This window comes from Mytilus trossulus, chromosome 4, assembly GCF_036588685.1.
Source record: "Mytilus trossulus isolate FHL-02 chromosome 4, PNRI_Mtr1.1.1.hap1, whole genome shotgun sequence".
In the NCBI taxonomy this organism is placed as follows: domain Eukaryota; kingdom Metazoa; phylum Mollusca; class Bivalvia; order Mytilida; family Mytilidae; genus Mytilus; species Mytilus trossulus.
In genome coordinates this window covers 26,581,413-26,606,746 of record NC_086376.1, presented here as the reverse complement: position 1 = coordinate 26,606,746, position 25,334 = coordinate 26,581,413, and the positions used below count along the sequence as shown (strand labels likewise).

General features: G+C 33.1%; 2 protein-coding genes across 4 annotated transcripts in view; one reads left to right on the top strand and one right to left on the bottom strand.

Moving 5' to 3' along the window:
- LOC134714978 (nuclear transcription factor Y subunit alpha-like) overlaps window positions 1–5,049 on the bottom strand; it is a 116,035-nt gene extending 110,986 nt beyond the window's left edge. Inside the window, exon 1 of the mRNA XM_063576768.1 lies at window positions 5,042–5,049. The gene's annotated coding sequence lies outside the window, so the exon portion shown is untranslated. The remainder of the gene's footprint in view (window positions 1–5,041) is intronic.
- LOC134714977 (multiple epidermal growth factor-like domains protein 10) overlaps window positions 1–25,053 on the top strand; it is a 30,680-nt gene extending 5,627 nt beyond the window's left edge. Inside the window, exons 3-5 of one of the 3 annotated variants that reach the window (XM_063576763.1) lie at window positions 7,924–8,199; window positions 21,357–21,467; window positions 22,184–25,053. In XM_063576763.1, the coding sequence (XP_063432833.1) occupies window positions 7,924–8,199; window positions 21,357–21,467; window positions 22,184–22,806 (1,010 nt within the window). In that variant the 3' untranslated portion in view covers window positions 22,807–25,053. Of the gene's footprint in view, window positions 1–7,923; window positions 8,200–9,406; window positions 9,518–11,263; window positions 12,366–21,356; window positions 21,468–22,183 lie in introns of those variants that run through there. The other 2 variants (XM_063576762.1, XM_063576764.1) reach the window with 2 other exon arrangements.
- Window positions 25,054–25,334: the final 281 nt, after the last annotated feature.

The window sequence follows — 25,334 nt, the reverse complement described above, 5'->3', positions numbered from 1 at the left end:
CTTTTTTTTCGTCGTCCGAAAGAATATTAGTATTTTTCTTTTCGAAGCATGCAAGCTAGTATACCAAGAAATCGGGGAAAACACACTTGTTTTTGTAACTCGTTCTTAACCACCGAGAATCTGATTGAAATCCAACTTTCAGATAGTGACACAGATATATATTCTTTTCTAAATTTTTTTATCTCAATGATTTTTTTTGATACCCTTTTACAAACATGACTTTTATGTGTTCAAAATTAGATATACCTATTGACGTTGTTTTCGTATATAACATTACGACTGACTAAATTTCAACAAAATCTTCTCCAATCTTAACTTCCTAATTAAACTATGCAACTTTTCTTCCAACTAAATATATTTTGATTTAAATTTTGCCAAAGAATGTGGATTAATCATGCATTTGTGATTTTCCTTATAAAAGTTTACATTGGAACCACGGATTGTCTTAAGGTAGTTCGGGGGTTTAAATTTTCGCGCCGTCTGCGCATAAAGTTGCGCATTTATATCGTAAGTGATGTACAGAGTCGTAATTTTCCGGAACAGTAAAATATGATCATTTAAATAATCTTTTTTATTCAAATGCATTGAGAAAGAGTTGAATAACTTGTAAATGCAATTTTAAAACTTAATAAAATTTATTGTTACAATTGTCATTGTTGAAATAGGACTTCCGTTCTAAAAATAAATGCCATGTTTTTGACGAAGAAGAAGAAGAATGAAAAGAGAATAACTTACATTTATCGAACACGTGAACTGCTTTTCATGAATACTGTAATGCAGATCGAAATTATAGATAACGATCTTCATTTTGGTAGCTTATGAAGCAGTTTCACTCTTGTCTTACATTAGAAAAGGTCCGACAAACATGCGAAAGATGATGTAAACAAATCATGAAAAAGGGGAAATTTAAACTGACAAGTAAGTACTATAGAATTGAATATAAATGTTCAAGAGCGATTCACGACCACTGAAAAATAACATGCAAGCGTAAATAATTTCAGAACAATATCCGTGTCGAACAACAAAACAATGACCCCTCCCCCTTTTCAGGCTGAAAATGTATTATTAATGCAACCAAAAGCATAGCTCATGGTACTTTTATCATGTAATAGATTTGAAATTTGTGGACCTGAGAAATATGTCATCTGCATAGAGTTCATACCATTTTAAGTTTCTGAGAGTAAAGGTCATGATTATGTCTCTGTATACATGTAAGACATGTAATACACCTTATTGCTATTTGTCCACCATTACTGGATATCACACAGGTTCCCGTACATTTTGACATCAGAAAACAAAATATCTGATGTCACAATGGAAAAGTGATTGTTGAATGCGTCAAAAGGTCAAGCGACCAGGTCGGCCGGCCAAGTAGGCTAATAGTGATGAGGTGTATTACTTAAGAATTGAATGCTTCTTTTTGTAAATTTATTGGGTGGTAAAAGCGTTGACCGAAGTACATTTTGTATGAAGCGCGGAAGCGCTTCATTATAAAAATGTACGCACGGTCAACGCTTTTACAACCCTATAAAGTTTCAGAAAGAAGTATTCAATACTTATAATTACATTATTTTAGCTAAAATCATGAAAACACGATTTTTATCCAGTTTTATTTAATTCACCTGTGCACTTTTTTGTGGGACCTCGTGTCATCATGCATGATAAATGTTATTGTCTGATGCAATTGTTTACGGAATAACATGTTAGCCAATCAGAATAACGTATTAAATGAAACTTACATCTAATGTAATTATATGCAAATGCAAAAAGAATTTTCTTGTTGTAAACCTGGAGTATTCAAATGTGAATGGAGTTGATTTTGCCGGGATTCCAGTTATAACATTTTTCGTTAAGAATGCACACTTAAAATTTAGACATGTTAGAACAAAACCCATCTATATAAAAAAGATGTGGTATGATTGCTTGGATGAGACAACTTCAATGTATCCAAAAAGCGACCAAAATGGCACCTACATAAACAGCTATAGGTCACCGTACGGCCTTCAACAATAAGCAAAGCCCATACCACATACATGTATATATATATTAGTCGGCAATGAAAGGCCCAGATTTGACAATGTAAATTGTACATGATGTACATGTACAACAATTCAAACAAGAAAACAACGGCCTTATTTGTATATAAAAAAATGAATGAAAAACAAATATGTAACACATAAACAAATGACAACCACTGAATTACAGGCTCCTGACTTGGGACAGACACATACATGAATAATGTGGAGAGTTTAAACAAGTTAGCAGGATCTAGACCGCATAAATAATTTTTTTAAATGAATCATTTCACAAACTACCTTTCTTACCAATGGTCTGGATTGAGGGTCCTTCATTTCATTCCTAACTAATTCTTTATACGATTTATCTCTATTTATTTTTTCCCATTTTTCTGTACTTCTTATAATTTATCAACCCAGTTTTTCTTCATTGTTACATGTATGTCTATTTTCTTTTATTTACAAATGTATTGTGACTCATAAAGTGGCGAAAAGTAGATTGTTTTGGCGAAAGAGGTGGCGAAAAAAATAATTGACCCAGGGGAAACCCTGATTGTGAACATTACATGCATTATTCTCTATTCTTTAAACCTTTTCCGTACCCCCCTTTAATATATTTGATCCCACAGAATCTTCATGAGAGAAAAACAAAACTTTTACTACCTAAACAGGAAAAGTGGTCTTGTCATAAAGTGATATTTTTCTAAATTTAAAAGCTTGTTAGGGGTCTACACAGTTATTTCGAAGAGCATTTCTTTAATATGTTAAAGACATTAAATGCAAACTTTAAAAAATTACACAGCACTAAGTGGGTGTCATTTTCTTTTCAATGATGGCTTCAGACATTTTTTAAGGTTTTTAGGTGGTCCATTCATGACCAAAAGTTACAGTATAATTTCAACTCTTTTAAAAATACGTCCTCTTTAAGGCATATTTATTAAAGGTGTATGAAAAAAATATTTCAAGATATGTAATCAAATTTACAAAAATGATTATATAATTGATTTTCATGTGGAACGCATGGTAATGTCCACACAAGAGTCTTTATTTTGTAAATAAAGATAAAATCAAAGGATGTTTCTTCAGTGTAATAGGATAGTAGGAACTAACTGATCTTAACCAACTTTGTATGACCAGAGATTACTAAATTAAAAGCCTATGGACCAAGTTTCATGGCAATTATAAGATATATATTATAGACAAAATGTTTTTACAGACTAAATTGATGTACATGTACATGTATCTGATATATGTAGAATGTTAAATAATTATTCAAAAGTCAAAATTATACAAATGTATAAGTACAAATGTATGTGACTTTTAGCATGTTTAGTAGGTTTTTGAATGAAAAAAAGGGGGGGGGGCTTGTATGAAGAGGTGATATTTTCCTGCAATTTAAAACCTCATGAATGTTTTTGTTGTATAAAAAATCCCAGGGGCGGATCCAGAATTTTTGATAAGAGGGGGCTCACTGACTGCCCTAAAGGGGACCCACTCAGGTCATGCTCCAGTGATTCCCAATATAATTAACCAAATTTTTCCTAGGGCTGCCTCTAAATCCTCCCATATGTTTAAAATGTACTTTAAATAAAAAGGAAATTACCAATTGCATAGTATATTACAATATACATGTAATAATTTAATAGTACTTTAAGTATTAAAAATCCTTAGGCCAAAACACTTGAAATAATTCAGGGTCAATTTAGGCCCCTAGCACATACATTACATTTAAAAATGCATATTACAGCTGAAGTTATTAAAATTTGCTTTTTTTTTGGGGGGGGGGGGCTGATTTCTATTGCATGTAATTTAAGTCTCAAGAGGCATACATGTATATTTGAACCACTTACTATCCTACAGACTACAGTAGAAAAGAAAAATAACATGTGAAATACAGCAGTTACAAAAAATATTGTAAAATGTGAATATACTGAAACCTTTAATTTTATGACAGACTTTATGTTCATACAAACCTCATCACATTTTTTTTGCTCCATAAAGTTTGTAAAACAAGGGTCCTGACTATTCATACAACTCATTCTGCAAATTTTTCTGTGATAATCTACTTTTCGCTAGATTTAGAGTTCAAAAATGAATAATACAAATTGATAAAACCCCTATCATGCCTATGTTGTACCAAATTATACCACTGTCCCATGGCCAGGTTAAGGGGAAGGGTTGTCACCTTCAAACATTATGTATGTGACAGAAGTGGCTCATTATGTATGTGCCTGTCCCAAGTCATGAACCTGTAATTCAGACAGTGGTTGTCTTTTGTTGTGTCACATATTTTTTTTAGTTCATCATTTTGTACATTTATATGCCTTCAGTTTTCTCATTTGAATTGTTTTTCATTAGTCATTGAAGGGCCTCTTACATCTCACTATGCGATAACGGCTTTTGACCTGTAGCTGTTAACTTCTGTGTCATTTTGTCTATTGCGGAGAGTTGTCTCATAAATAATCAATTATCATACATGTACCATATCTTCCTTTTGTATTGAAACACAAATATTGACACATAAAAACCTTTTAGATAGAAAGTCAGATTGAGACTTATGGATAAAAACTAAGCAGACTGTCAGCTCACAGTTTACATATGTTGTCACAAATATGGTTTAAGCACAATAATTACTAGATGCTCCGCAGGACACAGCTTTATACAACCGCAGAGGTCAACCCCTCTTTGAACAATGAACAACTTCTGTCATTTATTTTGCTAAAAAAAATCTCGGATGGCAGATGACCCGCAAATTTTATTTCAATTTTATAAAATAGAGACATCAAGCTATCATGGCTATACAGTCATGACAGTATGAAAAAATGAGCCACTTCTGTCCTTTATTTTGCTCTGTAAATTCAATCAAAGAGATTTTATGTCTGTTTTTCCTATATTTAGCCTATTTGCACTCATTTTCAGAGGTCAAAAAATCTCTTGGATGGCCGGTGACCCCCAAATTTTATTTCAATTTTATAAAGTAGAGACATCAAGCTATACAGTATGAAAAAATGAGCCACTTCTGTCATTTTTTTTGCTCTGAAAATTCGATCAAATTGATTTTATGTCTGTTTTTCCTATATTTAGCCTATTTGCACTCATTTTTAGAGGTAAAAAAATCTCTTGGGTGGCCGGTGACCCCCAAATTTTATTTCAATTTTATAAAATAGAGACATCAAGCTATACAGTATGGAAAAATGAGCCACTTCTGTCTTTTATTTTGCTCTGAAAATTCGATCAAAGAGATTTTATGTCTGTTTTTCCTATATTTAGCCTATTTGCACTCATTTTCAGAGGTAAAAAAATCTCTTGGGTGGCCCGTGACCCCCAAATTTTATTTCAATTTTATCAAATAGAGACATCAAGCTATACAATTTGAAAAAATAAGCCACTTCTGTCGTTTATTTTGCTCTGAAATTTCAATCAAAGAGATTTTATGTCTGTTTTTCCTACATTTAGCCTATTTGCACTCATTTTCAGAGGTCAAAAAATCTCTTGGATGGCCGATGACCCCCAAATTTTATTTCAATTTTATAAAAAAGAGACATCAAGCTATACAGTATGAAAAAAGGAGCCACTTCTGTCGTTTATTTTGCTCTGAAAATTCAATCAAAGAGATTTTATGTCTGTTTTTCCTATATTTAGCCTATTTGCACTCATTTTCAGAGGTCAAAAAATCTCTTGGATGGCCGGTGACCCCCAAATTTTATTTCAATTTTATAAAAAAGAGACATCAAGCTATACAGTATGAAAAAATTAGCCACTTCTGTCATTTATTTTGCTCTGAAATTTCAATCAAAGTGTATTTGTGTCCATTTTCCCTATAATTTCCTATAACCTATTTGCACTCATTTTCAGAGGTCAAAATATCTCTTAGATGGCCGGTGACCCCCAATTTTTTTTGCATTTTTTTATTTATAATACTTCAAAGTTAAATTTCACAAAGTATAAGAAAATTCTGTCGATTTTTTTCTATACCCCTGAACTACCTTAATTAAATAGATATAAGGACAACAGGAAACCAATTCTCGAAACAATTCAAAATCAATACAAGTGTTAATAACAAATCGAACAAATATTTTATTGCTAATCAAAGTGTCCACAAGGAGCAGAACAATCAAACTTAATATGTTTCACGTGCAATTGAACAAACAATAAGTGACACTTATCAATTTTAATTTAAATTGTTTTAAAATAACTATTCAGATAGTTAAGTTAATTGTTCCAATGACAAATGTCCACATACTATTATTTCTATAATCTTAGACTTACTGGTCTCGCAACATCTTTATTTCTCGACCAACCAGGTTCGCATCACTATTTCTGGTTATGAATACGACCGTTGTACGCAATCAATCTTTCCGAACTATGTCACTAAGATTGACATTGCCTCTGCATGTTAATCTGATACATGTATATAAACTCATCAAAGATACCAGGATTGAAATTTTTTGTATTTCCACCACACGCGCTTTTCGTCTACAAAAGATTAATCAGTGAAAATCGAAATAAAAGTTTAAAAGACCAAATAGAGTACGAAGTCAAAGAAAATTGAGGACAAAAAAATCATTTTTTTTTGCCAAATACAGCTAAGGTAATGTATCCCTGAGTACTCAGTGGCGGATGCTGAATTTTTCATAAGCGGGGGCCCACTGACTGACCTAAGAGGGGGCCCGATCCAGTCACGCGTCAGTGATTCCCTACATGAGCAACCATTTTTTTCCCAAAAACAGGGGGGCGGGCCCCCTGGGTCCCCCCTAAATCCGCCTATGGTACTATGACAGTATATCATCACTGGACAACATGCCTCCTTGTATTTTAAACCTCATACCTCCGAAACACTGCTGGCCATAACTTGCCTAAGACCCCCAGTATCAACTTAAGTTATAAAGAAGCCTTAGATTTATAATTGTTGTTTCATAAAGCCGTTACAGAATCTCAGTAGGATGATATTGGGCAAGATATTTTTTTGCTGAGTGTGAATTGGCATTGCTACGTGTCACGATATTTGTTATCCAAAATTCATATATTTAGTTATGATGTTATATTTGTAATACTGATCGGAAACTGTTAAATGTCTTATCGTTTGTAATGGTTATTTTTTTTAATTTTTTTTCATTTTGTATTTGTATGCAAAGGTAAAGATAACTAATCACCAGGTTCATTTCTAAGATTTTAGTTTAAAGCACTAATATGTACACTATTTATTAGTTTTTTTAGCAATTTGATTCAGAAAAAAAATACCGACATAGCAAGATAAAAAACAATTAACTATCTGAATACTAACACCATTTATATCAATAATATGGTTTCGGTGTAAAATACATCAAATGACCTTGTTACAAACCTGATTTTGGACAGTATCAAAATTTTTAGAAATCTACATATGTCGTCATATTTGTGACGTTTACCCAGTCGTGTGAAAGACAGTTCATGGTTTTGTTGTGCTGTTTTATGTGCTGTCCTATGTTGTTTTACGTGGTCGTTTTTATTCTGTGGTTAGAATGTCGAAATGTACAATTGTTTTGTTTATTTGTGTATTTCTTTGTCCTGAATGTTCTTGCATTTATTTGTATTGTATTGGTATCATTTTAGTGTTATATCTAACATTGTCATCAATGTGCGAGGTTTGGCTATCCTCAAAACAAGGTTCAACCCACTGTTTTGTCTTAAAATGTACTGTACCAAGTCAGAAAAATGAAAGTTGTTATCTTAAAGTTCGTCTCTGTATGTGTTTCATTGTCGTTTTTTTTGTTCACTTCAGCGTTTCTGTTGTTTTGTTGGTCTCCTCTAATAGGTGATGTGTTTTCCTCGGTTTTAGTTTTTAACACGGATTTGTTTTTGTCCCTATCGATTTAAGACTTTCCAACAGCGGTATATTACTGTTGCTTTTATTTTTGTCTTTTTATAGACGGACGTGAATGTCAAACATGTGAACTACGAGACTGGGGATCTTGGGGAAGTTGTGATCAGCAGTGTGGGGGAGGTATGAAGATAAGATACAGGGAGGTCTGCTGTCCAGAGATAATAGACTACCATACATGTACCAGAGAAACATGCAGGGGCAAAGTCAATCTTAGTGAAATAGTTAGTAAAGGACCATGTAATCTCGATTGCTACAACGGCGGTATATATAACGAGACATGTCAATGCAAACCTGGGTGGTCGGGACGATGTTGCGACACCAGTAAGTCTAAAGTGTATAGTAATAACAATATTTGGAAATTTGTCATTACAATAATTGAACTAAACAGCTAAGACCACATTTGAGATAGGGTTGCATGAACATCGGAAGGTCGTTAAGGAAAGTCCAACACAGTAACTGTATTGGCGGAAAATGAATGGACAGCATCCTCAAATGTCTCTGAAATTAATAATGCAGAAGCAGTGAATAAAATGCAACGATGATATCTCAAACATAAAATCTCTTAATTCCATTGAGAATACTACTGGTACAAACCACGATAAAACAACTGCATGAGGGAATCGCATAGAGTCCAAAAGGAACAGATGTAAAGCGATGTTCTCTGGCAGTGTCGTCTACTATGTAGGCTTCATAGTAACCCATAACACATTAATATAGGAGCTAGATCCCCAATAATGTATATCGCTTAACTACTTTGAATGTATGGAGGTACAGAGTTTTGAATCTAAATGAAATATAAAGAAATCTCAATGAAATATCTTTATAACAGATGATAATAGTGGAAGGGTTCCATGCCCGGGTCCCTGCCACGAGTCACGTGAATCTGATATATCGGGTACAAAGTGCTTGGGTTGATCTACCAAATATTATTATCAAATTGTTCCGGGGTAATAAATATAGGTTAATGTAGTTTTCCGTTATAAGAGAACCATTAATATTTTTAACTTAAGTGTACTTAAAATGCTTTAAAACAATAATATTCAATAGTCCAAAATCAAAGCAGAGGAAATCCGATAAGGAAATGTTTAGAAAAAATGAATAAATTAATAAAATACAAAACTATTCCCACATTGACAATGCCATTGTGTCAACACAAAACATTTTTTTCAGTACATTTATCGACAAAAATGTATTTCATGCTGTTGTTTACATTCATTTGTTCTGCTATCTCTGATGACTGTAGTCATTGCATATGGTCACCTTGGGGAACATGTACCCATCGTTGCGGAGGAGGCAACCAAACACGTACAGGAAATAATTGTTGTCAAATATTAGTACAGAAAAGATTATGTAATGCTATATGTGAAAATGATGGATTATTTGAGGAAAAATGTGTCTGCAACTCTGGATTCCGAGGCAAATGTTGTCAATTAGGTAAGAAGCATTTATTTTTGATTTCTTATCCAGAAGAGATATGTAAATGATACATTTAGATACCATTTGTTTGATATGATATTTACTCTTCCAGATTGCGACGATGGTTATTTTGGTGATGGCTGTAACTCTACTTGCAATTGTCAAACTGATGCAATATGTGACAAGGAAACAGGTGCATGTCCTCAGGAAGCATTGTTATCAGGTAAGATTATCTTGTCTTCACGGTCATGGAAACAAGTACATTTTGGGAGTCTTGTCATCAGGTAAGGTTATATTGTCCTTATGGACAAGAAACAGGTATATGTCTTCTGGGTGTTTTGTAATCAGGTACGGTTATCTTGTCTCCACGGTCATGGAAACAAGTACCGTGACTTCTGGGAGTCTTGTCATCAGGTAAGGTTGTCTTGTCCTTATGGACAAGAAACATATATATGTCTTCTGGATGTTTTGTAATCAAGTACGGTTATCTTGTTTTCAAAGTCATGGAAACAAGTGTATGACACTTGGAAGCCTTGTCATCAGGTAAGGTTATCTTGTCTTAAAGGTCATGGAAACAAGTGTATGACACTTGGGAGCCTTGTCATCAGGTAAGATTATCTTGTCTTAAAGGTCATGGAAACAAGTGTATGACACTTGGGGGCCTTGTCATCAGGTAAGGTTGTCTTGTCTTCAAGAACATGGAAATAGGTTAATTTCTTCTTGAAATCTTTTATCAGGTAAATTTATCCTGGCTTTAAGAACACGGAAAAATGTACATGTCTTCTGGACCTCTTTAATCGGGTATGGTTATCTTGGTTTCAAGGCTAAGGGAACAGGTGAAAGTCTTCTGGATATCTTGTCATCAGGTATGGTTATCTTGACTTAAAGAACAGGAAACAGGTTCTAGTATATGTCTTCTGAAGTGTTGGCATCAGATGAGGTTACCTTGATTTCAAGGATGAGGAAACGGGTACATGTATTCAGGAAAATCATGTCACAAGGTAAGATTAACTACTTTTCAAAGACATGAAAAAGGTACATGTCTTCACGAAATCTTGTCATCAGGAAGGCTATCTTCTCTCCAAGGACAAGGAACAGGTACATGTCTTCTGAAAATCTTGTTATTAGGTAAGGTTATCTTCTTTTCAATAGCGCATAAGTTTTTGTTGATATGGTAAATTTAGTTTTATAAAGACTTTGCCGGTTACCTTTTTTTAAAATAGCTCGTTTACAGAATATAATTCACGATATACTTCAAAGTATAATTATTTTACAAGTAATCGAGGATGTGATGTCAGATAATCAGTCTTATAATCATATTGTATTTTGCATTTGTTATTTATCGTTGTTTACATTGTTAAAACATTTCTGTTTATTATGACTGTCCCTATTTGACAAAATAACCGTTGTGTATGCAATCCAATCAACACTAGATAACACAATCAGTATATGATCACTCAAATATCGTTACATTAAAATGAATCTCTAATAATTCAGCTTTGTTTTATAGATGTAAAGTTTTTTTTAATCCACATGACAAGAATATACGATTGACTTTGAATATATTCGACAGATGCTAGAAATATACAAGGCCTAACAAGTATAACTCATACTAGTACTAGTACTAGTATCTCTCATATGTTTCATCAAGCAAATGTGGTTTGCATCGAGCCAATGTAGTTTTTTGAAGAAAAAAATAGCATTAAATTTCAAATAAGGTACAGTGTTGGTATGAGTTTGTGTTTACCATTAATGCATTGTACACATAACGATCACCATAAAACGAAAGCTACTAAAGAAAATTCAATGATCACAATTTTTGCAGAAATAGAAAATAAATGGATTTAAATATCCAAAAAGCAGGGTGAAACTTTTTTCAAGTTTGTCGTTGTTTAGTTCATGAATTGTCCGTACCTGAATGAAACATGTAAAAATCATAACACTTATTTATGTATTATGTCTTTTGAAGGTCAAAGTGTCTCGAAAGAAGTAATATCAGCCCGTCTATACATCATAATTGGAAGTGGCATCGGTGTCTTCTTTATACTACAGATTTTAATAATTATTTTGGTTGTTGCTTACCTCAAGGGTCGAAAGCGACGAAGGGCAGAGATGGATGATCGTTTAGACAAAGAAAAATTCTGGTCAGGGAAGACAGAGTTGGATGCTCCTGAAAACCAATACGAAGAAATCCCATTTGACAAAAAGGGGAGAAACGACTCCAAAATAGCGAAAAAAGAAACTGCTAAATCGATGAAACATAAAACCTCCACAAAGAAGAGTTCTATTCGAAAGGAATCTGTTAAGGTCAATGGACACAAAACTATGAAATTGGAGGACATATACCAAGGACTGGCAAAAAATGAAGACGACTGTGGATATCAGGCGTTAATTGACCCGAATGCAATGAAATACATGGCAATGAAACCTGCGGTTGTTAATCTTGACAATCCTGGATACATGTCGATGTCAGATAGTCCGGAAAAAAGTTCAAACACGGTGATTGTTGACACAAAGGCGGCAGAATACATGTCCGTGATTGATGACACAACGGCGACAGAATACATGTCAATGACCGATGACACAAAGGCGATAGAATACTTGTCAATGTACAATGCGTCTGGCGAAACTTGTGAAAACAAAAAGAAACTTTACAATTTTGATGTTGAATAACGCTAGCACGAGAGTTACATTTCAACATTGTTTCAATCAGAAAATCATATATTTGTTTTGTTTTGTTTTTGTTTTGTTTCATAATAAAATTATCCTAGTATCAATATTGACCATAGACATCTGCTGGGTTTCTGGACCATTACGTTTCATAAAAATAGCAAAAATGCATATTTTTTGGTGTAAAATTTGTTGTCATTGTTTTATCCGGAAAAAATTGTGACAGACCGTGTTGGCCAAAATGTCTGATTTTTCTGATTTCTTATAAGTGTGTGCCTCAGTTGAAAGACAGGAATTTGAATGCAGATGCGAAACATAGATTTATATACTAGTAGTTTATATTTATGGTCTAAATGTTAATAAAGTGACAACCACATTACTCCAACCTCAACCAGCATTAGCTTTTTTTTTCTTTAATTTTTCGATTTTTAACTTCAAGAAAGGAAATAAAGTTGTCACATTTTCATAAAATACACCTAGAAAATGGATAAGGACCAGGAGTTGTAAGATTGGATTATAGAATATTGCTTCAACATTTTCTAGAGACTGCGTGGAGGTCGATTCGAAACCTTTATATTTTCATTTCCCCGTTAAATATTTATATGTTTTATTCAGAAGCCATTATATGCAAGACGTGACATGTTTATTTATTGTGTAGCTTTTTTAACATTTCTCATTTTCATCCGATTGTACTGAACTTTCGAATGTCTTCAGGTTTCTATTTCCGATTAAGGGAATGAAAAATCAAATAAGTAATCAGAAACCGAATATGGAAATAAAGATTAGATAAGGAAATGAAAAAAAAATTAGGAAAAAAAATCATGAAGAAAAATTAAAAAAAAAAATTTGAGGAAAAACCTTTTAGTGAAATAAAAAAAAATCAGTTCGGACTTTTGAAGTTTGATTTCGAAAAAGAAAACAACCTTTGTCTGGTGACAATATTATCAATTTTCTTGAATAGTTCTAGTATTGTTCGAATTGCTCAAAATCATGAATAACATTCATTTATTCCTTAACAATTTTCTTTTCTCTAAAACTTTATTAGAAAGTTGATTTTAAGACCTCTGCAAAATTGATTGGCATAAATTTGGTTATGCTGTTATGTTGCAATATAATTCCTCTTTATTGAACTCCATAAATTAAATGTTTCTGTGAAACATATAAGAATACGAATATTAGGTGTGCTTGCCAATGAGACAACTATACACAAGTGACCCAAATGACATACACATTAACAATTATAGTACATCGTTAGGTCTCCAACAATAAAACCCATACCGCATAATCTACCATTAAAGGCTCAAAAATGACTGTCGTAGAACAGTTCAAACGATAAAACTAACTGCCAGTATATATATGTACCAATTAACAAACGAAAAAAACAGGCTTGGGACAAGCACATACAAAAAGTGGCGGAGTTAAATTTGTCTGCGGCACACCCACCCCTAACCTTGGACAGTGGTGTCACGGCACAAGAACAAGAAAAAGAACAAACTATGAAAAACATTTATCGAAAAACAAGCTGGAGAAACAGAAAAACACGGCAGCTTAACTATTTTGAACCAAACTGGGCAGAAGTTATTCAAGGATGGTATTTTATAATTTATTTTTGCGGTTCAAAAACATTATAAACGCTATACCCAGATATTCTTGTTCTAAAAAACTGAAACAGCTCATTGTTAATGCATGTGAATTATAGAAACAAACACATTTTAAATAGTTTAGCAAATTGTTTAAATGTTTTTCGAAATGTGACATTTCACAAAACCATGATTGGAACATGATATAATACATACTACAATTTATAACGGACCGAAAAAAATTGAGCAAATTTTTTACTTATATCATAATGAACTGCGTCCGCCTAGCCCACCAATAGAGTTCCATATTTAGTGTATTGAGTAAAAAAAAACCAATTCTAATCATTACCAAAATTGTAATAATAACCGAAATCCGTGGAAAATTCAAAACACTTCAAACGACTGGATCACAGTACCACATTCCTAACCTGTAGAAAATGGTCGCTTAAACCTGGGTTTATAGCTAGCTTGACCTCTCACTTGTATGACAGTCGTTCAAAATTCATTATGTTGACATTAATATGTGAATCAAACGAACAGTCATCCGGAATTTGCTCGCTGTGTTGACCCATTGGTGGTCTTTCTGATCTTTGGTCGGCTTGTTGTCATTGACATGATTTCCAATTTCCATTCTCAATTTTATAATATGGAAAAATGTCAAAATTTGTGGTATAACAGCCAACATTTTGATTTATAATTTTTAATCGGAATCTTTCTCTGTTGCAATGATTATATTCATGTGGAACCCTGGTAAGAATGGTTACATGCATTGAGAATGATACACGAGGTTTAACCTAAACATAAAAAGAAGATGTGATATGATTGCCATTGAGAAAACTCTCCACAAGAGACCAAATGACACAGAAAATAACAACTTCAGGTCACCGTACGGCCTTCAGCAATAAAAAGCCCCGTAATGACAAATGTAAAACAATTTAAACTAGAGAACTAACAACCTAATGTATGTACCAAACACGAACGAAAACAAATGTAACACATCAACAAACGACAACCACTGAATTACAGGCTCCTGACTTGGGAGAGGCAAAAGACACACAGAATGTGGCCGATATGGCATATTAGCGGAATTCCAACCCTCCCCATAACATAAGTCAGTGGTGTAACAGTACAACATTAAGAACGAACTATCAAAATCAGTTGAAAAATGCTTAACTTATCAGATAGATACAAATAAAGATACATGTAACAAAAACACAAATTATGCAGTATGGTTATAGTTAATCATAGTCATAGTGATTACTATTCAACTTAATTTGGTTTCTTTCTGATTCTTTTCATGGATTTAGCTATACTTTTTGGACCTTTCCGATTATAGCTCCTCATCTTTTATATAAGCTTTGGATTTTAAATATTTTGGCTACGAGCATCACTGAAGAGACATGTTTTGTCGAAATGCGCATATGGTGCAGGAAAATTGGTACCGTTAATGTTATTGGTTCATTAATTGATTCAAAATGAATTGACAGTCGGATTTCCCTATTTACTTGTTTTAATTTTTGTAACAACGGGCCTTTATTAACTTATTTTTGGACATTTTCGGGGGTAATTGTTGAAGCTACCGTGATCAGTAGTTTTTTTTTTGGTCTTCTGTTGGTCTTTTCGACAATTATACCACACATTCTTATATCTATATATAATAACATACTTTTTCATACTGTTTTCACAGGCACGTGTTTCTATCCATTGGAAGACCCTCGATCAACGTTGATAGTGGGTTTTCCTATGGATAGAAGCAAGTGTCTGTGGTTTTTCCTTGGAGTTCAGTATTTTTGTGATTTTACTTTTTATAGTTTGGCGGGGTTGACCAATTTTTTTGTTGAAATTTGAGGTAGTTTTTTCAGCTAATCGTAGGTATTCATAAGGGAACGATCTGTGCGCCTCTTCTTTCCAACCTCTTCTTATTTTCATATGAATCGGAGTTCCTTCAGACACTTGCCAAAACAAGAAGATTGTGTCATTTAGAGGGACGAAAGATACCAAAGGGATAGTCAAACTCATAGATTGCAAATATACTGATAACGCCATGGCTAAAAATAAAAAAAACAAACAGACAAATAATAGCACAGAAGACACAACATAGAAAACTAAAGACTAAGCAACACGAAACCCATCAATCGTGTTGCTTATTTTATTACAAATCCGGTAAAAGTCTATTCGATAGGTCACATTCGTGAAAAGCGAAGGGTATTGTAGTAACGGCATAAGGAACATATCCGATATCATCCGGTAAAACGGTTATTCCATAACTTGTTTTTTAATTTCTCATTCCGATATATTGATGCTGTTCTTTCCATTAACCATCCAAACTAATCTGATTGGATTCCGTTAATATCTCCTTCAGAATAAGAAATTAAAGAAACAACAGACACGACTTCCTCCGCCTCATCTTTAGACTTATACCTCAAATTTGACATACACGGTCATCTCAGTACTAGAATCTATGCCAAAAGAGACGATTTTAATTTTGAAATAATCAATTTCCCCACCTTATTAGCAATATACCAACTTCACTTGCATTTGGGATATATATTTTCCAACTTATTTTGTATTCAAGAGCATGCAGCAACTACTCAGACTTTGTAAAATGTCACCAGTATCTGAGCAGAAACTTAATGAACCAGGGGTATGTCAAGGACGTCTCGTCCTTTTCCTAAAAACGTTCATCGGAAGGTACCAAGACATAGTTGATAAATATTCCGTATCAACTACACAAATAATACACTATTATGGTCTTGAAGTTTAGATTCTGAGTACTGGTGTTGTTTATCATTTTAATAACGTGTTTTAGTATTCTTTAATTTTCCTTCATGAATATTACTTTTACTGTTTAATCTGTTCTTTTGGTGGTATCCATTTGATATATCTCAGTACTTAAATATCCCGTCATTGTGTTCTTGTTCTATGATACTTTTTGTATGCTTGTCTTTCATTTTTTTGCTGATATGCTTTTTTCTGTATTCATTTTTTTTATTTTCTTGGTTACACATGACGCGGCTCTGTACTTTAACATCTCTTATTGTTATTGTTATTTGATAATTTCTGTATTCTTGTCTTTCGTCGTTGCTAATTAGCTTTGTCTGTATGCCTTTTTTGTTTCTCTCTCTTGAATGTGTCATTTTGACGTGGCTCTGTATTTATACATTCCGTCATCATTTTATAGTGTCATGATAACTGTTTGTTATATATCTATTTGTTTTTATAGTGATTAAGATAATAACACAACGTTGATTGCTGTACCCCTATTTTTGACATTTTTACCTTTTATGTCTGTTTTATTCATACATCAATATAATGGAAATGTATACAACTGTTATACAAGTGAGAGGTTTAGCTAGCTATAAAATCAGGTTAAATCCACCATTGTTTACATAAGAAAATGCTTATACCAAGTCAGGAAGATGACAGTTGTTGTCCATTCGTGTGATGTGTTTCAGCTTTTAATGTTGCCATTTAATTTGGAACATTCCGTTTTGATTTTTTTCTCTCGTATATCTGTATTTTTCTGATTTTACTTCTTGCCTGTACCTTGTCAGGAATGTAACAGTTGTTAACCATTCGTTTGATGTGTTTGAGCTTTTGATTTTGACATTTGATTACGGACTTACGTTTTTTACTTCGGTGTTCGGTATTTTTGATATCTTACTTTGTTTTACGGTCTCGCAAGGAAAAGTGGGTTTTCATAATGCGTAATCAACTTATGATATCTTATCGTTTTTCAAGTCATGACAGGACAAGATGCTACGATGATTTTTTTTGGCAGAATAGTATTCATTTTTTTCTTCAGACTTGAGAACTTGATTCCATCAAAGCATACAAAATTTTAAAAGAGAGTACCAATATAATGTAATTATCTCCTATTATGGTTCAACATAAACCTTTATGTTCTCCCTCGTTATAAACTAGAGCTATCGTTATGTTTAAAATTACATATACATTTTGTCTTAGCATCTGGTATTATGAACGACTGGATTTTAATAACATTTTTCCAAACTTAAGTACCAAATGTAATATTAATTACCTGTATGCACCAATATACAATGGACGGGGCTATGCATTTGTGAGCTCAACTTACAAATTTTCGAGTCTTATATTAATTGAAACGATTTTAAGTCATAAAAATATATATCGAATCCAACAATTGTCTACAATAGCTATATGGGACAACATCCCTAATTTTAGTTTAAACATATTTATTTATAGTGGATTGGGAAACAAGTTTTGCAACTTATATTAATCCCTTTCCACTTTGCGGGTGCGAGTGCTGCCTTGTAGCGGCATTAGCCTACTCTTTTTCGAAATCTACAAGGGTGTCTTTAACGTGCAAGAGATATGGCTCTCTCTTAACACGGGTCAGCCATTTATCGTCCCCGTCCGACGGACTATCATCGTTTCCTCAAGACCATACTCGCAAATGGTGTCAAGGGAGAGCCGAAAATTGAGTTCCTGAAATTTTCATCCCAAACGGGAATCGAACCAGGAACCTTTGTGTTAGTAGTCCGATGCACTAACCACTACACCACGGCTCTACATCCCTAATGCGCCTCGAAATGAGGAACTCAAAAGTCACGTGTAAAGAAAAAATCTCTTTGTAGTGATATTGGACATGTTTCTTTTTTAACAAATGACTGAACCTAATTATTTGTGGTGATTAGGAAAGTAGAGGAACATAGAATAAATGTGTACAAACTATGGAGCTATTGAATGTGTTCAAAGTATTAAATTTTTCAAAGAACTTATTGTGTTAAAAAGTGGATATTTTACCACAAGGAGCTGCATCGCAAAAGGATGTTCGGGGTTTGCTAATTTACGGAAAAAGTAATCTCACTTCGTACCCCGAAAATTTAAATGTCACAGCTTCGAAACGAGCTATCATACATATCCAAGTTTACGATATGCACTGAGCTACAGGAAAAAACGTTACCATTACCGCCTATGTAAAATCAATTAAAGATATTGACCCAAATAAGGACCTCAGGAAACCAATTTCTTGACACAACTTATAAACAATAGAAAAGTTAATATGTTGCCTTAACAATTAAATATACGACTAGGGATACTTATCAATGATATTATTATTGTTTGAACATTTATAAAGATAGCATCAACTAAAGTTTTAGTGATGCCTTTAAATCATTGAGCCATTGCAAAAACTCAGAAGTATGATGATGTGCAAAATAGTCTATATATTTTTGTCATTATATACTACAGAGGGAAGTACATGTCCAACATGTGAACTACGATACTGGGGATCTTGGGGAAGTTGCGACCAGCAATGTGGGGGAGGTGTGAGAATAAGATACAGGGAGGTATGTTGTCCAGAGATAATAGACTACCACACATGTACCAGAGAAACATGCAGGGGCAGAGTCAATCTTAGTGACACAGTTGAAAAGGAATCATGTAATACCGATTGCTACAACGGTGCTGTATATAACGAGAAATGTCAATGCAAACCTGGGTGGTCTGGGAGATGTTGCGAGACCAGTAAGTATAAAATGAATGGAAATAATAGTATGAGAACATTTGTCATTGGAACAATTTACAAGCAAAAAACGTCTTTGAAATTATAATTAAATTTTCCTAGAAAGCGATCAAAACAGAAAATAATATTAGAATGCGTTTTACATTAATCACTTATACATTTGTAGTTTCCATTTTTTTTCGTATGAAAGCCACTGTTACCCTATTTTTACTGTACAAATGTCTGGTCTATTATTATATTTGATATTGACGTGTAATGTTGATGTGTTCGTGCAACAACAATGCGTGTCAAGATTTTATGTGCTTGAATATGAAAGTATTTTTTCAATAAATCGAATGTTTTTGTTAATGGGGGTATATGAGAACTCCGCAATTTCGAATGATAAAATGGTAGAACACAATAGATTTGAAATTATATCATCAAAGTTCGGTAAACGATTGTAATGTTATCAAAAGAATTTTCTAATAAAAAGAACACATTGATGTGATCTAAGCTTTAAATTTCTAATATTGTTATAAAGCCATAGTTGTCTATTCTTTTATTTATTTTTTTAAATCTAAGCATATATATAGGGATGTAAATCAGAACTCATTATATTTATTTGTATCATCATCTTTTTATGTTTCACGATGTTTCCCAATACCACTTTGGGGAGATAAGTCAGTCTACCCGGTGAAGTCGTTCCCTACAACAAGTTCCATTTCATGGAGGTTACAGTATGTGAAGGTTTTAGTTCACCAAAAGTGCTTCTCGTTTTACATGGCGATTCTAGTTTTAGACATGTGCATTAACATTTCACCCTTTAATTGTCCCAGTAAGTCATTGTAATAGTTGTTGCAAGCTGTTCTAACATATTTCTATTTTGCTTAAGGATATAATTTATATACCTTTTCCGAATTCGAATATAATGTAGAGTTCAAGTATTGTTTAAAGTGCTGTTGAAGTCTTTTTTAAGGGGAAATGAGAAATGGGAAAATTCTACATGATTGATCAATTCTTTGTGATTGCTCTATTAACCTTCTATAGTAAACCCAAAGACTCTTTCTCAGCCGTCATTTGCAAGGACTATTTTAACTCTATATAATGTATTATATTTGTTGGTAAATATCGTAAAACCTTTTTAAACGGACTGTAGGTAAACCCTTTAAGTATAGGTAAGGGATTGTCAGTGATTGACTATGCAGGTGCGTTAACATCTGCTTGTATACTAACTTGCAATAATTTAAAGAATAGTTCAATTCACACTATAACAGAAAATGATGCAAAATAAACAGTTTGAATATAACATGACAGCACTACGATACGACACAATCATTTGATTAGCTCATTCTGATCACAGGCGCACTGTTCATGGATACATTCATTTTTCCATTTATTTTACAAATATATAAAATAATTTCCTTATCATTTAGTTATCATTTAGCAATGAAAACAATTCTTTTTAACATAATCTTACATTTGAAGCAGTTTACGCCGTGATATCCTCTACTCTCATTTTGTAAATAGAAATGAAGAGCACTGGATAAAAATTGTTTTTAATGTGAATTATTTTGGTCTGAGCTAAATACTTTAAATGAAGAGGAATAAGATCAGATATTAAAAAAATTCATTACAAATATATCGTATATAAAAATTAATAAGACGTAGGGTTTCATTTCCTAAGTGCCTGTGAAGCTGAACCTCAGAAAAAAGTGCTTGGTTGATCGAACCGATTAATAATTAGATTTTTCCGTGTCGGGGGTATTCAATATAGATTGAAGTAGTTTTAATTTGAAGAGAATGGTTCATTTTAATCATGAAATTGTACTTAAATCTTGATAAAGCAATACTATTCAATTGTCTACACCCAACCATATCAGAAAGACTATAAGGGAGTTATTGAAAGAAAAAAAACCCAACAAAATACAAAATTATTTCAAAACTGACAGTGTGTTATTGTAATAATAATGGCACTTTTGTATCTGTTACTGTTCTTTTGCATTTCTTTGCTTTACTGCCTCTGACAACTGTGGTCGTGGTCACCTTTGGGAACATGTACCTCTCTTTGCTGGGGAGGCTTACAGAAAGGTATAGGAAATAATTGTTGCCCTTATCAAAAAATTAACCTATCAGTAATCAGTAAGCACATAACATAGTATATAATGTTAAATGCAAAAAATATGACTTATTTAAGGGAATGTGTCTGCAACACTGGTTTCCGAGGCAAATGGTGTAAATTAGGTAAGAAACATTAATTATTTTTCTTATCGTACTGAGCTTTGCATATGCTGCGTTCTAGTTTTTGTTCAATGTGATATTTACTCTTTCAGATTGCGATGATGGTTATTTTGGCGATGGCTTTAATTCTACTTGCAATTGTCTAACTGGTGCAGTATGTGACAAGGAAACAGGTGCATGTCTTCAAAAGGCATTGTTATCGGGTAAGGTTATCTTGTCTCCAGGGTCATGGCAATTATGTATGTTTTCTGAGAGTCTTGTCGTCAGGTAAGGATATATTGTCTTCAAGGATATATAAACAGGGTGGATGTACATATCATTACTTTAAAAAGAAGAAAAAAAACAAGAAATACCGAACTCCGGGGAAATTTCAAAATGGAAAGTCCAATAGCGAATGGTGAAATTAAATGCTCAAACACATCAAACGAAAGGATAAGAACTGTTGTATTCCAGACATTTCCTTATTTTAAAAATGATGGATAAATCCTGGTTTTATAGCTACCTAAACCTTTCACTTGTATCACAGTCTGAAAAAAATCCATTATGTATCGACAAAAATATGCTAACAAAACAAACATACTTTATAGTTTAAAATGTCAAAGTAGGGGAAAGGCAGTCAAATTTTGTTATAATCTTAATCACATACCTGAAAATAATTCAATGTTGTAATTTACAGTTAAGGATTTTTTTAAAACGACACATCCCGAATCCGAACGATCATAACTGTTATACAGGTGCGGGATTTTCTCTCTGTGCTGAAGACCCATTGGTGACCATCGGACTGATTTCTTCTTTCTTTAGTAAGATTGATGGTTTTTTTACATATTCCCCAATTCAATTCTCAATAGACCGAACGCAGGATAGTATCTTTTTATAACTAAAAGTCGATGGACTAATTCATTTATAACGTCTTTTGTAGGTCATAGCGAACCAAGAGAAGAAACGTCAACGCGTCTATACATCATTATTGGGAGTGGCATCGGCGTCTTCTTTATAGTACAGATTTTAATAATAATTTTGATAGATGGGTACATCAAGGGCCGAAAACGACGAAAGGCGGAGATAACTGCTCGTTTAGACAAAGAAAAATTCTGGTCAGGGAAGACAGCATTTGATGGTTCTGAAAACCTTTACGAAGAAATCCCATTTGACAAAAAGGGGGAAAACAACAGTAAAATTTCGAAAATATATATTGCAAAATCTGTGAACAAAACCTCCGTGAAGAAGCCTTCTATTCAAAACGGTATTGTCAAAGGCACCAAAGATATGAAATCGGAGGATATATACCAAGGGCTGGCTAAAACGTTGGAAGACTCTGGATATCAGGCGTTAATTAACCCGGATGCAATGAAATACATGGCAATCAAACCTGCTGTTATAAACCTTGACAGCCCTGTGTACATTTCGATGTCTGATAGTCCAAACAAAAGTTCAGACAAAGCAATTGACCAAACAAGGGTTGCAGGATACATGGCAATGTATAGTGCTTCTGGAGAAACTTGTGAAAACAAAAAGAAACTTTATAACTTTGATGTTGAATGACCCTAGAACTAAAATTACAGTTGAAAATTGTTTCTTTTAGAAAATTGTGGGTTTTTTTTTCGTTTTTGTAGTCAGATTTTTCCCCCGACTAAATGAAATGAGTTTTTAAGTTGAAACCATAGACGTTTGAAAGAGTAGCAAACTACACTTCGGTGACAAAACTACTTGAATTAAACGCTGTGTTCGGTGCTCGTTAAAAGGACAACTATATGCAATTGTAGAAACATGATTCAAGGACAATAAAATGTATGAAAACTAAAGCACTAATTTAAACCAGAAGGGGACGACCATTTGATATTCTGGGGGGGGGGGGGGGGGGGGGGGGAGGACTTGTTTTTGATCGGTTATTTATTTCTGTAAACTAAGAGGACAGATTATCCATTTTCTGCACTATTGAAGCAAGATTTTTCATTTTCATTAAAGCAAGGGACTGATTATTCATTTTCACAACTATATTTATGATATTCGAAAAAACATACAATTTTTAAATGATTTGTTTATTATAAATAATACATGTATAGTCAAGTGATTATGTACCATTTAATTAGAATCAATCATCATCCTCTGCAGAAATGAATCTTTTATATATCCCAACTGCATTCATACTATTAAAGTTTGGTTGTAACTATCCTCTTTTAAAAGTATTGGGAAACATTTTTTGAAGGGTTTTGGAGCCACTGAAGGCCGAAGAAGCTATAGAACAAAGGATGCAATTCATGCTTTCTGGGTGTTCAAAAGACCTTTTCATAATCTGAAAATGCAAGTTTTGTTTTAATAATGTTTTGACAATATTTTGGTCTCAAGGCAAAATGTATAAATTCAGTGTAAGCTGACCTAATTTTCTAGGGACAACATCAAAAGACCAATGTGCATGACAAAGCAAAAATGGAATTCACATAGTTTAGTCTGTAGCTGCTGGTTTTTTTCCCTTTAAACTCATGATCAAGGTCATAACAAAATTTTACACAAAGGAACAATGAACAAAAGACAAATAAATAAGTAACATTGATCCCGAAAAATCAGGGCTACATCTGAGGGAAAACATGAAATGTAATTACGGGCCTGTTAAAGGTTTCTTGAGACAATAAAGTCACAATATACCTCATGTTAAATGAAACCAATTTTCAGACATTTCAAGTATATTTGAATAAACTATACTTTCATTGTTAATAAAATTGGGAAGTGTTTCCCGATTTTTTTGGGGAAATAAGATGAATTTATGACGAATCTGGTGCCATCTCATACCTTTGATTTGACCTGTTGAGTTATTTATTTTCGAAACATTGCAAGTCAGGTAATTTATTTTTAAACTACCACAGAACAAACCATTTATTTTTGTGATTATCAAGGCTGAGTTATTTATTTTCAAAATCCTTCTCCCCCCTCCCCCGAAAATCAAATGGTCGTTCCCTAACCATTCATCCAATGATAAGTCAAAATGTTGTCTCAAAACTATATAACAAATGGCGGCACGCATTTGAGATGACAAGCAGTACCAACTTTTCAAAAATTGCGAAATAGTCCGTCATTCAACATTTAACAGTGTTACGTGCAATTCATGTCTGCAGTGGCTGTATTTATTTTTTGTAAGAGAAAAATTGTACCATAAGAAAGGCTCTGGTTTTGTAACACTTATAAAGCATTTTGAAGTTGTTTAATTCTAGTTTTAAATTCAAAAGCTATGAGAAAGTTTTAGTATTATTTTCATTAGAATATCAATTTAAGTATAATCATGTTATACATATCGCAAAATTAAAGTAATTTTGAATTAGAAAAATATCTTCTACTGGACCTTACCGAAAGTTTTATTTCTAAAACGGGAAAAATCAGAATCAGAATCAGTAATAGTAAATTACTAATAGAAGTTGGTAGATATACTAGAACACCTTTAGAACAGAGAATTTGTCCAATTTGTAAGGATGGAATTGAAGATGAGTGATATAACTCCATCTTTTGTTAATATGTGGGAACAAGATAAGTTTAGTTTCATTTTGAAAAGTAATGATACGGACATTAGTACTGTAAGTGTAGCCGGAATAAGCGATATGTATGATTTGAAAATTCATTTAAAGAGCTTTTGTAGTATTAAAGCTGATTGTAATAGCTTGAAATAATAATATTGTATGAATAAAACCTGCACGCAATGTAAATATAAAATATGTATCTCTTATCATTTTTGTATTTTGTAAATGTCGGCTGGTATCATTTCTGTATAGAAATTTACACAAATAAAATTATTTGATTTGATTTATAAATGCTTTGCCTTATATGTTTGATATTTTTTTAAAGACATATATATTTTTTTGTGTATATAAAAAAAACTTATGGGATATTTTTCATTGCTTATGTATGCATTTTTAAATATTTTATTTTATGTTATCTAATTGTTGACCAAATAAAATTTTGAGCGACACTTGTGCTTTTTATTAATGTCTCGACAATGCAATACATTATGTTGATGATTTTATGTATATGTTTTTGACAACTATTTGTTCTTAAATTAATCTAATACTGAGATTGAACCATCA